The sequence below is a fragment of the Fistularia commersonii genome, chromosome 32 (assembly GCF_037954325.1).
Source record: "Fistularia commersonii isolate RoL2024-O1a breed Wild chromosome 32, RoL_Fcom_v1.0, whole genome shotgun sequence".
In the NCBI taxonomy this organism is placed as follows: domain Eukaryota; kingdom Metazoa; phylum Chordata; class Actinopteri; order Syngnathiformes; family Fistulariidae; genus Fistularia; species Fistularia commersonii.
This window is the reverse complement of record NC_141315.1, coordinates 10,386,778-10,400,206: the sequence shown is the minus strand read 5'-3', so window position 1 is coordinate 10,400,206 and position 13,429 is coordinate 10,386,778. Positions and strand designations below refer to the sequence as shown.

Sequence of the window (13,429 nt, the reverse complement as noted above, 5' to 3'; positions counted from 1 at the left end):
CACAGCTGTTTCCAATGGAGTGTGTGTGTGTGTGTGTGTGTGTGTGTGTGTGTGTGTTAGAGTTGCAAAACTTCCACCCGCCCTCCCAGATGTTCATCTGCTGCTTCAACCCTGAGGGTCAGTTACGCCCCGCCACCACAGGGGGGCACCAAACACCACCTTCCCCAACCTGCCCGTCAATTTCACAGGAAAAATGATAGATATAATGTAGATGTTTAGAATTTACCCTCAACGTAGGAATGGAAGCATCTCCTAAAAGGACATTTCAAAAGACTCCAAATAAACCTCAAAAGGAGATCTAAGACTTTCTATGCAAACTTTTTAAATCCGGGGTGTTAAACGTACGGCCCGCGGGCCGATAATGGACCGCCCAGGAGGTACACTTGGAAAAAATACATAAAAATCATGAACAATTTTTTATTTAAGTAAAAAAAGTACCTTCTTTTCTGTCTGACACGACACTCATCGGCAAGATATGGGTAAAAAAAGAGAAAAAAGTGACCGTGGAGTGGAGGGTTTTCCAAGAGGAGAAGACGATGTTGGTGAAATCAACCAATCTAGATGAATCCAAGGCTGTTTTCATGTATCTTTTAGATCAGGGGTTCTTAACCTTCTGACCCTGAGGCCCATTTTTTTCGGTACAGAGTGGCCCAGGGCCCATTAAATATAATTTTAATATATATTATTAATTATATTATATATTATTTAATATGTATTATCTAATATATATATACACTGTATAGGTTTATAATTATCTCACTCTTGGTTTGATTTGTATTCAATTCAGTGCAATAAACCGAATCCGCTTACAGTTTACCAAGCAAAAACCTTGTCAAACAAAATTAAATAAAATGGTTTCTTACTTTGTGCCACACGTCTGGCTACGAGCTAGCTAGCTTTCAGTGCACTTTTAAAGTTGCCAGTCAGTGACACGATCCATCTTTTGTGCATCTGCAGCCCGTCTTCTTTTCTCTTGAAAAATTCCACCGGCTTTCCCACGAGCGTCGGATGCTCGGTCTCCAGGCGCCGCTGTGGTTTTGACGGCTCAAGTGCTTCGTCAGACAGCGTTAACACACACTCCACACACTGGGCGCTACCTCCGTTTACGAAGCCGTACTTAATGAAGTCGGGATTGTACTCGCGCAAAAATTTACCTTTCGGCGGGGGGTCGTCTTCATTTTTTCATTTTAAATATTTCTCCATCTTGTTTGTTTACAGCTAGCTGAGTGTCTTCTCCTTATTTATGGAGCTGGTTAAAGTAACAACTGACTGATGCGTTAGCGCCACTACTAGTCGGGAGTTGTTATTGCGTCCCGCAGCCTCGCGGCCCACACGGACAAAACTGATTTTTTTTTGCGGCCCACTAGGTGGCGCTCGGGGCCCGAGTTTGGGCCCTTTGGTTAAGAATCACTGTTTTAGAGGAATGGTACCTGTTTTTTACACGAAAACAAAGGGAAAATCTGGACTACTTCTAGGTAATTTGGCATCAAATTAGTACCAGAATGAGTTTGACACCCCTGCCTTAAATAAAGCACACACACACACACACATGAACACTCACACACACACACACAGCTGCAGGACCGTAGTCCATAGGTCACGGATCTTCACTCCGTCCTCCTCCTTCTCCTCGTCTCGCTGCACATTTTACACCACAGGAGAGCTGAAATGCTTTCATCCATCGCACTGGTCATCTTCCCCAGACCCTTGTCCTCAACACACACACACACACACACACACACACACAGCTGGATGTTGCACAACTCCCATCCTTGTGTATCAATTTTTTAAAGGGGTATTTGCTTGCAAATGGAATAAAAGTGAGTCCAATGTGAAATGAAGACAGCCCATAATAACCACAATAATCTGGAAAAAAAAAAAAAGAAGACTCTCCTGAAATTCAGTCAAATTAAAAAAAAAAAAAAGAAAAAAATTCAGGCTCAAACAAACAAACACTCAAACAGGGGTCTTTTCAAACCAGAGGTTTTATTGTCAGGTCGTTCCGCGAGGCAGCCCTTGGTCGAGTTTCCATGGCGACGTGAAAAAAAAACGGCAGAGACGCGAGGCCAGGGCGGCGTTTGGCGAAGGAAAGCGAGGCGGGGGGGTGAGGAGGCTATTTTTAAGACGATAAAAGCACAAACCGGACTTCACAAACAAAGTTTCGGCAACCGGGGTGATCGGACGAACGGGAAGTTCGGCGTTTAAACGTGGATTTTTAGGCGTTTTATAAAAACATACATTTGAGGATTTGTCACCAAAAATATATTTCGGTTTCCTGTCTCCGGGCCGTCAGGGACCTCGCCGCTGTTTTACTTTGTAAAGCAACTATATTAATTTGTGAACAACTTCCTGTTTTTGTTCCGAAACTGAGCGGACAAGTATGCTGATCGGCCACTAGGTGGCGCCAAATCACAGAATAGCACTATTCAAATTGAATTCCGAGTAAAATGAAATCGCAGTTATTTATTTACATGTTTATGTGTTTTTAAGACCAAAGTGGATCGATAAACTACAAACTCGATGGTGAATAAATTATAGGGCACTTATTTTGAAAGAGTGACGTAGAGTGTAAGGTAATAAAGTTCAGGCACTTCCTAAAAAAAATTAAAGGAAAATAAAATTCTGCAAACCTTACTGTCAGTTGATTTACAAAGCTGGGGATTAATCAAAAATTAATATATGTTTTACAATTTTTTTTTTTTTAAAACTGCACTTAGGGGCAAAATAAGTCACTTTTGAGTGTGTGTGTGTGTGTGTGTGTGTGTGTGTGTGTGTGTGTGCGGAAGAGGCCCGAGATTATGGGAAACATAACGGAGGCTGATTGGACGGTTCTGGCTCTGGTCCCGGCTCAGAGGGGACGGGTGTTTTATTTTAAAGGGTTCGTTTTTTTTTTTCTTTATTTTAAATAATTTCTGGACTTTTCTTTTTTTTCAATTTTCACAAACCTCAGCCTGCAACGGTGAGCGATAAACTTCGCAAGAGAAATAAGATTAAAAAAAAAACAGCAATATTGAATGCTCCCCTTGGTTTATAATCCAACCCCCTCCCTTTTTACCTATGTTTTTTTTTTTTTTTTTGGCTGTTGCCATGGCTACCCAAAACATTAGCGGAGAGTCAATTCCATGGCCGCCCCCATGGTGGTGACGCACTTGTTGACGTGGAGGCGAGCAAGACGCGCTCGCTTTGCTAACGCTAAGCGGAAACGCGCCAGCGTCGCTACTCGGCCTTGGAGGCCTTGTGCGCGGGCGAGGGCGAGCCTCGGAGGTAGGAGTTGTAGAAGAAGACGGCGAAGAGGATCAGGTAGCTGAGGTACATCAGCGACCCCCATGCGATGTTGTCCACGTGGGAGGGGCAGCGGACCTGGTGCAGCCAGCGGTACACCAACCCCAGCACCGCTAGCCCCATGGCCATCTGCGCGATCTGGGTAGCGGTGATCACCATGGCGCAGGCCCGCGGCACCCGTAGCCCCGCCGCCCTGGCGGCGTAGTAGGTGTACATGAGCGAGTGCACCACGTAGTTCATGGTCATGAACCAGCCGCCGCCCGCCACCTGGTCCTTGTAGGAGTACCAGGAGTACAGCAGGACAGTGATGTGGTGGTACCAGTGGAGGAAGATGAGCCGCTGCTTCCGCAGGATGATGAAGAGCGTGTCGCCTGCGGACGGGAAGTCCACGTTAGGCTGTGGCGAGGGGCGGGGTTTAACCTGGACCTAGTTCTTCCGGCGTCCAATGGGGGCGTGAGATTCCTCGTGCAAAAGCAAAGCTCAAAATCAATAAGCTCCGCCCCTTCCAGGTACAGTGGACCCTCACTTTTCACGGGAGTTACGTTCCAAGTAGGCAAACGAAAAACATGAATTGCAGATTCAACGCCAACGAAACCAAGCTAACTGTGGATCTGATGGCTTGCAGCATGGTAACATGGTATGAGCTAATGCTAATGCTTCTTTGAGCTCAATTTTCTTGCACTTCTCCCTGCTCAGGGGAAGGAGCAGAAAAGTCTCAGAAAAGTTACAGAAACCAGCTAACGGCTAATTCATAAACCAGCTAGTAGAACGTTTGTTTACTTTCCATGCATTTCTGTGGGCTCATTTCCATCTGGAAGCGATCTTATTTGACATTAGCTTGCATGATTTTTATCAGATAAGACAGCTAACCGTGGGATACACAACAGTAGCATTAAGATAGTTACTAGCTAATTGTATTTCCCATGATATAATGTTAGCCGTCGCAACTTAAAAGCAACGGCTCATGATTCATATTTCGCTATTCACGCTTACGCGAACAGCAGCGCAGTGGATCAGCTACACAAACTTGATAACTATAGCTGTTTCATGCAATGCGCAAAGTTAGCTGCTACAGTTAAGATTTTGCTAGCTACGATAGCCAGCCAAAATCACAAGGCGAAGCTAAGCACTAACCCAAGAGCTGTAAACGGTCAACAAATCCACAGAAGGAATCAGGTCACGCAGGTTTATAAACTCCGGATTGATAGATGGAGCTTCAACACCACACTAGCTAGTCTTACAAATATGCTAAAAATAGCAGGAACGGACCCAATATCAAGGAAATCAATATCAATATTGATAGGCATTGATCTCCAACCTGGGAAGAACAACCAACCAAGAGGTTAAACAGAAATCATGAATTAATGATAACAATATACAGTGGACCCTCACTTTTTCGCTATTTTTCGCTATTCACGCTTACGCAAATGGCAGCACAGTGGACCAGGACATGTATGCTCATATGCACAATCTACAAGGAGATCAGCTGCTTCTCTCTATGAACCAATCAACATTAGGAACGGAACAACATGCTTAATCAGCCGTTAGCATGCCAAGAACGGATCTACTCAGCCAATGATATTCTGTATGAGATGTGGAGTGGGTACAATGCTAGGAGCCAGAGTTTGCGATGCCGGGTATCTTTGTTTGGTATCTTTGTTTTGAATTTTAGTTTGATTTCACTATATTTTTTTATAGTTTTTCTCTTCTTAGGCTACAATATGGCTATTTCATCACGAAAAAAAAATAAAGGAACGCTAAATCGCGAGAACCGAATCACAAAAAAAAACTGCAAAGTAGCGAGGGCGCAAAAGCCCAACCGCTAGGCAGCGAGGCGCCACTGTGACCCCATTCAGGGTGTGATTATTTTACATTTCTAAACCAATTTCTTTGTTTTTTCTCACGAGCAGCAGGTCTTACCCAGCTCGGGGGCCTTGCTGAGGACGAAGGCGTAAGCCCAGAACTTGGTGACGGGGGCGCTGTAGAAGCTGGAGTCACAGACGGACTGCCTGAAGCCGCTGGTGGCGAGAACGTGGAACATGTAGAGTCCCGTCCGGAAGGCGCCGATGATGCTGCGGAAGCGGGAACAACGCATAAACGCGTGAATAAAAAGAAATTTCCGCTTTATTCCTGCCTTAATCCATGTTGTTTTATCGATGATATGCCTTTAATTTCAGCACCAGGCCGCCAGGCTTTTAGCAGGAAGGGGGCGGAGCTTCCACCTGATCCGCCGGGACCAAAAGGAAATCCAGTTTATATGTTTTTGGTTTTTTTTTTTGCCAAAAAAATACGAAACGAGGTCGTCCATCCTTGACATCCCGAAGAGATCCGGGATCTCGGTGAGTCGATTTAACTGTTAATCGTATAAATAATCCCGATTAATCCGCTAACAACCGACACACACATTTTCAAACTATATTTAACTTCTCTTTTTGTTATTAGCGTGTTATTGCTACTATTTTCCGTACGCCTATTGTTAATATCGAGTTACTACTATTATATTAATTTAAGATTTAAGTAGCAAGATTGAGAGCCTGATTAATCTGATTAAAAGTTTAATTAATGAGATTAAAAATGAAGTCAATTAGATTAAAAACGGAACGTATTATTAATCGGTCCGATGAATCCGATAAGAAGTTTCATGTCAGATTCAGTTTGATCAATTAGATTGGAAAAATGAAATTAGTCAGATTAAGTGCCTGATTATTCAGATTAAAATAGTCTGATTAAGAACAAGGATAAGAATAAGAACAACTTTATTTATCCCGAAGGGAAATTGTTGTGCCAGAGTTACAAGAAAAATATAACAATAATAAATAATAGTAGAAAATTGTATAAACATTAAAAAAACATTTTAAAAAAAGGGGGAGAATGAATATTGTACATGTAGCTGTTATGAAATATTGCACAGTTATGAATATATATACAAATATATTATTACAATTTACAGTAAGCGGGTGAGATTATTATTATTTTTTTTTAATGTTTAAGATTTTAAGATCTTAAAAGTTTCATTAATCAGATTCAAACTGAAATGAGTCAAATTATGATTGTGATGGATCGGATTACTGTTAAGTGTCTGATTAATCAAATTAACTGTCTAATTAGTCAGATCATCCAATTTGATTGAGCACATTAAGAATTAAATTGGCCAGATTAACCGTCTGATTAGTCAAATGAAGCGTCTTATTGGTCAGATTAACCGTCTGATTAGTCAGATCATCCAATTTAATTGAGCAGATTATCTAACCGGATCTATCCAGATTTAGAATTAAATTAGTAAGATTAAGTGTCTGATTAGTGAGATTAAGTGTTTGATTATTGATTAGTCAGATCACCAGTTTAAGTGATCAGATTAAGAATTAAATTGGCCAGATTAACCGTCTGATTAGTCAGATCATCCAATTAAATTGAGCAGATTATCTATCCGGATCTATCCGGATCTATCCGGATTTAGAATTAAATTAGTAAGATTAAGTGTCTGATTAGTGAGATTAAGTGTTTGATTAGTCAGATCAGCAGTTTAATTGATCAGATTAAGAATTAAATTGGCCAGAATAACCTTCTGATTCGTCAAATTAAGCGTTTTATTGGTCGGATTAACTGTTTGATTAGTCAGATCATCCAATTTAATTGAGCAGATTAAGAATTAAATTGGCCAGATTAACTTTTTGATTAGTCAAATGAAGCGTCTTTTTGGTCAGATTAACTGTCTGATTAGTCATATCATTCAATTTAATTGATCAGATTATCTATCCGGATCTATGCAATTTAGAATTAGATTAATGAGATTAAGTGTCTGATTAGTGAGATTAACTGTCTGATTAGTCAGATCATCCAATCTAATTGATCAGATTAAGAATTAAATTGGCCAGATTAACTGTCTGATTAGTCAAATGAAGCGTCTTTTTGGTCGGATTAACTGTTTGATTAGTCAGATCACCAGTTTAATTGATCAGATTAAGAATGAAATTGGCCAGATTGACCATCTGATTAGTCAAAAGAAGTGTCTTTTTGGTCAGATTAACTGTTTGATTAGTCAGATCACCAGTTTAATTGATAAGATTAAGAGTTTCATCAATTACATTTTGAATTAAATTAATCCGATGAAGCGTCCGATCGGTCGGATTAAATTTTCAAGTTATCACCTCAAGCGTTCCGACTAGTCGGATCACCGGTTTAATCGAGCGGATCAGGAGATTTATTCACCCGATTTCGACGGAAACAGTGGATGTCGGGCGGCGAAGCTCACCTGAAGACGGCCAGGCTGAGGGACCAGAGCACCAGCGGGCGCCGCAGGTCCAGCCGCCGACGCTCGCGCATGAAGTGCTGCCCTCCGAACACCAGGGCGGCGTAGACGGCGCAGAACATGAAGGCCTTGCTCCTGCAGAAGAACCACGTCGGAGGGACGAGAACGTGAGAAGAACCCAGAAGAAGAAGGAAAAAAGACCCACGACGAGGAACGCGAGGACCCCGAAGTGAGCGGGACGTGCCGATCGACCGGTTATCGGAAACCGATCGATACTGATCTGCAGGAGGAAGAGGAAGAAGAAGAAGAGTGGAGGATCTGCCGTGAAGATCTGCCACGGTTTGGTGCAGCAAACCAGAAAACCTGCATTTCTCTGAGGCTCGTTTGCACCGAATGATCTTCATCCAGCAAGAAGATGAAGAAGAAGAAGAAGAAGAAGAAGAAGAAGAAGAAGAAGAAGAAGAAGAAGAAGAAGATCAGGGGTTCTGCAGAGGTAGCGGCTAAAATGAATGAGCACCCCTGACCAGCTTTGGAGATCAACAGAAAACTAATTCCCTTCAAATCTGCGACAAATTCGCTAAAAGTTTTGATACAGTCCAATGAAAATGGTCAAAAAATGATCTTAAAATCAGCAAAAATGTCTAAATTCCATTAAAATCAGCCACAAATTTCACCAGAAAGAAATTCACTTAAAAAAAACAATTAATTTCCCCAAATCCCCTTGGAATCTGTCAAAATTTTACCCTTAAGATCAGCAAAAAGTTCCCCAAAAAATCTGCAACGAATTCCCTGAAATATCAGCAGCAAATTCTCAAAATATCAGCAACGAATACCTTTGAAAATGTTGATAAAGTCCCTTGAAATTTGTCAAAAAATTCCCTGAAAAATCAGCAAAAAGTCCTCCTAAAATTAGAGACAAATTTCTTTAAAATCACAAATAACCGCCGAAAAATCTGCAACAAATACCCTGAAAAAACTAGCAACTAATACACTCAAAATCAGAAGCAAATTTCCCGAAGAAACAATAATCGCCCTACATTGCAAAAAATTACCTTCAAATTTTTTTTTATAAATTCCCTTCAGCAACAAAATCAGCAACAAATTTCCTACCAAAAATCTGCCACGAATCCCTTGAAAAATGTTGATAAACATTTTTGAAATCAATCGAAAAAATCAGTAAAAACTCTCCAAAATATTAGCGTCAAATTCCTTTAAAATCAGCGACAAATTTCCCTAAAGAATTGGCAACTCATTCCCTTCAAATTTTTTATAAATTCCCTTGGAACTGGTCAAAAAAATGCCATTACAATCAGCAAAAAGGTCCTAAAATATCAGCGACAATATCCTTTAAAATCACTAACGAATCCCCCCCCCCCGAGAAAATCAGCAGCAAATTCCTTACAAATAACAATAATTTCCCAAAATGACAACAAATTCACTTCAAATTTTTGACAAATTGACTTCAAATCGGTTAAAAAAACTCCCTTAAAATCAGCAAAAAGTCCCCAAAATATCAGTGAGAAATTCCTTTCTAGTCAGCAACACATTTCCCCCAAAATTGACAACATATTCCCATCAAATTTTTTATGAATTCCATTAAATTGGTCAAAAATGCCCTTAAAATCAGCAAAATAGTCCCTGAAAAATTTGTAACAAATTCCTTTAAAATCAGCAGCAAATTCCCTAAAAATAACAACAATTTCCCCAAATTACGTCACAGACCACCAGAACATCTCCATCTCCTCCATCCACGGGAGGACACGTTCCCCCTTCTCCCTCCTAATCTCAGATTAGCGTCGCCGTCATGTTCACCTTTCACTTTCACAGCTGGGAGAATTATGAATGACAGCAGTTCAGCAGCAGGTTCTCTTCGCCACCTTCCGCCCGCATCCGGGATTAGGATTAGGGATTAAGAAGACACACAGGTGAGAGGGGGGATTTTCCCGGTCAGCGTCCGCCAGCGTGGAAAGGGAAGCCAGATTACCGCCAGATTAGCACAGATTACGTCTGGACGCTCAGATTGAGGCGACCTGCTCATTTTAACGTGAATGCGACAAATTAGGATTAAATGGTGTGTGTGTGTGTGTGTGTTCGTGGGTGCGTGTGTGTGTCAGAGCAGCACCGCATAAATAATCCAGATTATGGCTTCTAATAATCTGAGAGAGATTATGTTAATATGTGAGAAATTAAGGTGATGATAAACTGCAGGAAATAGACATTTAAAGAGACATAAATTAAATAAGCAAAGTATAAATGTGTGCGTGTGTGTGTTAGTGTGTGTGTGTGTGTGTGTGTGTGTGTGTGTGTGATTGCAGAATAAGGGCTGCAGCTGATCCAACATGGACGCCTGCCAACGTAAACCACACATATTTTTACAACCTGTGTATCTGTGTGTGTGTGTGTGTGTGTGTGTGTGTGTGTGTGTGTGTGTGTGTGTGTGTGACACAGAGGAATGAAGAACGTCAATCAAAAAACTCGTTTCCTTCCTTTGTGTTGGATTTTGTTTATTTTTTCTTTCTTTCTTGCTAATATCCTGCCTCAAGAAAGTGTGTGTGACAAATAAAATCAAATAATCTCAGATTAAATTCACCATCAATTTAAAAAAAAAAAAAAAAAAAAATCAAAATTATGGGTACTTTCTTATTTTTTTAAAGTAACTTTAATTGAATTTATTGTGAAAATCCAGCGGCAGAATCACACTTCCTGCTGCGTCCTTTCAAAATAAAAGCACAGATTATTTCGGGTGTGTTACTGTTAGCTTGCGTCGCTTAAACAGTGTATTTGCGTTGTCTATTGTTTTAGCGTTGTGTTGTTATCGTTGTGTCGTGTTGCTCCAACATGGTGTCGTTGTTATCTGACTGTCTTGTTGTCTTTTCGTCGTCTTGTTTTGGTGTCGCAATGCTTTAACGTTGTCCCGTTGCCATAACGACGATGTCTCAGTGTTACCTTGTGTTGTTTTAACATTGTATTGCCTGTTTTAAACGTTGTCCTAGTGTTCTTGTACTGTTTTCTAGCGTTGTTTTAAGGTTGTGCGAGCGTCATGACATCGTTTCCTCGTTGTCAAGGTGTTTTCTGACTGTTGTCTTCACATTGTTGTCTCAGTGTTGCCCTGCCTTGTTTTAGCGTTGTCTTAGCATTGTCTTAGCATTGTCCAAAATCTTTCCAGGTACTGTCTTGTGTTGTTTTAAGGTTCCATTGCCTTTTCCAGCTTTGTCTTAGTGTTGTTTTTTTTGATTACTTGTGTTGTTTTTAACATTGTTTACCTTTTTTCCCTCGTTGCCAAGGTGTCGTCTGCTGTCTTGCGTTACTACGTTGTCCTACTGTTGCTCTGTCTTGTCTTAACGTTGACGTCTCAATGTGCTCTTGTGTTGTCTGAGCGCTGCCTACCTTTGTACCTTGCTTTAGCATTGTCGTAGCGTTAGCTTACCCCATTGTTGTATTCTTTGAACAATATTATTTTTATTGACTTGCATTGTTTACACGTTGTCTTAGCGTTATTGTATTGAATGTTCTGAATGTTCTCTTGCGTTCTTTTAATGTTGTCTTTGCGTCACCTTCCATTGTGTTGGTGTCGCATTGTTAAAACGTTGTCACGGCGCCGTAACGTTGTTGTCTCAGTGTTGTTTTAACGTCGTATCGCCTTTTTTAAACATTGTCCCAGTGTCTCTTACTATTTTCTGGGGTTGTTTTAAGGTTGTCCAAGCGTTGCATGTCATTGTTTCCACGTTGTCATGGCGTTCTCTGACTGTCTTGCTCCAACATTGTCGTCCCAGTGTTGCCTTGCGTCATCTTAGCGTTGTGCAACATCGTCCAAAAACTGTCTTGCGTTGTTTAAACGTCGTCTTAGCGTTGGATTGCATCATTTTCACGCTGCCAAGGGGTTGTAACATTGTTGTCTTGGAATTGCGTCATCTTTCGGCGCTGCCCGTCCGTGTTTTTACCGTTGCATGGCGTTGTCTTCACATTGCCAAGGTGTTTTTCTCACATTGTTTGACTCCTCGCCTCCTCCTGTCGCCCTCGGGGAGTTTTGCGTCACCACAATCGAAGGCGAGTGCTGAAAAATGCAGCCCTGCTCGCTTTGTCGGTCACCTGGCCAACGGTACACACACACACACACACACACACACACACACGCCTATGTGTGCAGGTGACATTTGTGCTGCACGTGCAGAGCTTTATCTGGCAGGATGGCAGGGAGATAAATCTTCCTGTGGACAGGCAGGGTCGGCCTGCCGGGGGGGGGAACGCTGCGACCAGCAGGGGGCGCCACTGAGCCAAGACGAGACACACTGGTGTCGTTCGTATCCACCGACGTGCAGGAACGAGCCGGATGGCAGGGGTTTGGGCGGCTATGCTGGATGTTATTATCATTTTAAATCTAGTTAAAAATAAATGACTTGCAAAAAAATCAGCAAATCTCATGTTTGAAACATTTATTTTCATACTTTTTCCACATGGTTTATTTGGAATTTTATGTGGAACCTCCTGCAGCAACCCAGTGTGTGTGTGTGTGTGTGTGTGTGTGTGTACTTGCTGGTGCAGATTTTTAAGACCTTCAAATGTTTTCCCCTGCTTTACTGGGTTAACACACACACACACACACGCACACACACACACGCACACACACATGTTAGTTATTAATATATCTTCTATAATTCAATATGAAGAAGATTGACAAATATATCCATATTAGTGGCTGAAACACGCAGACACACACACGCTTTTCATTCTGACCTCGGTTATTACGATATCATAATTATATTCTTCTTATTATTATTATCTGAGCTTATTTCATTACTTTATAACTATTATTATTCTGTGATTAGCATTATCTAAGCACGTATCAGTTGGATCTTCTAGCTCTTTCCATGAAGCGTGTTTGTTTGTGCTAGAGTGCGTTAGTGTGCAAGTGTGTGTGTGTGTGTGTGTGTGTGTGTGTGTGTGTGTGTGTGTGTACTTGCTGGTGCAGATTTTTAAGACATTCAAATGTTTTCCCCTGCTTTGCTGGGTTAACACACACAAACACACACACAAGCACACACATGTGTTTGTTATCAATGTATTTTCTATATTAGCTGCTAAAACAAGCAGACACACACATCATTATTATCATTATTATATTCTTCTTCTTATTATTATCTGAGCTTATTTCATGTTATTGTTACTAGTATTATTCAGTGATTAGCATTAACTAAGCATGTATCAGTTGGATCTTCTGGCTCTTTCCATGAAGCGTGTGTGCGTGTGTGTGCGTGTGTGTGCGTGTGTGTGCGTGTGTGTGTGTGTGTGTGTGTGTGTGTGTGTGTGTGTGTGTGTGTGTGTGTGTGTGTGTTTAAAATCCCCCCCTGGGTTTCCTTCCATTAAAACATTGGATTAAGGAAGAAAAAACAAAGAGTCAAAGTGCGGCAAGATGATTCCCCCACAGCACACCCGTCTTCGCCCGCCGGACACCGGAAGAGGAGCTGCAACCGGTAGAGCCGCGGCGCTCGTTTAAAAAACCTTATTCCCTGTTCGTTTCGTTTTTGTTTTTATAATTTAGATTAATAATGTGGACTCACCAGTGTTCCTGCATCCATTCCAGGGCGCGTCTCTCGTCGAAACGCCGCTCGAAGTCGTACTCGGACAGCGACGACCACTGCTCGCTGCCGTTCATCATCTTCGACCTGCGTCTCCTCCGGCGGGCGGAGGGTCCGAGAAGGTAAAAGGGAGGGATGGATAGATGGATGGAGGGGTGGAGGGATGGAGGGATGGAGGGTCGGAGGGTCGGCCCGCCTTGCTGCGGTGGAAGTGACGGCGCCCCACTTTCTCCGGTGTGAGTCTGGGATGCGGTGCCGGATACGGTTATCAACCGCGGGAGGCGAGCGTTGTAAAGCTAGCGTTTGTCACTACGTGACTTCC

The 13,429-nt window shown here is 41.9% G+C and overlaps 1 protein-coding gene across 1 annotated transcript; it reads right to left on the bottom strand.

The window, feature by feature from the left end:
* Positions 1-1,967: 1,967 nt before the first annotated feature.
* LOC147215468 (very long chain fatty acid elongase 6-like) lies at positions 1,968-13,340 on the bottom strand. The gene is made up of 4 exons (XM_086139848.1): positions 13,090-13,340; positions 7,535-7,666; positions 5,203-5,354; positions 1,968-3,653 (listed from the first exon to the last, which is right to left on the bottom strand). Exons 1-4 carry the CDS (start codon positions 13,185-13,187, stop codon positions 3,217-3,219), a joined length of 819 nt encoding a protein of 272 aa, XP_085995974.1. The 5' UTR covers positions 13,188-13,340; the 3' UTR covers positions 1,968-3,216.
* Positions 13,341-13,429: the final 89 nt, after the last annotated feature.

What these genes read in the sequence shown, in the direction of transcription:
- LOC147215468 (XM_086139848.1), bottom strand. Translation starts at nt 13,187, where the DNA reads ATGATGAACGGCAGCGAGCAGTGGTCGTCGCTGTCCGAGTACGACTTC. An exon ending in GAATGGATGCAGGAACACTG is followed by an intron (nt 7,667 to 13,089) that starts GTGAGTCCACAT and finishes GTTCTTCTGCAG; the next exon opens with GAGCAAGGCCTTCATGTTCT. An exon ending in CAGCAAGGCCCCCGAGCTGG is followed by an intron (nt 3,654 to 5,202) that starts GTAAGACCTGCT and finishes TCCCGTCCGCAG; the next exon opens with GCGACACGCTCTTCATCATC.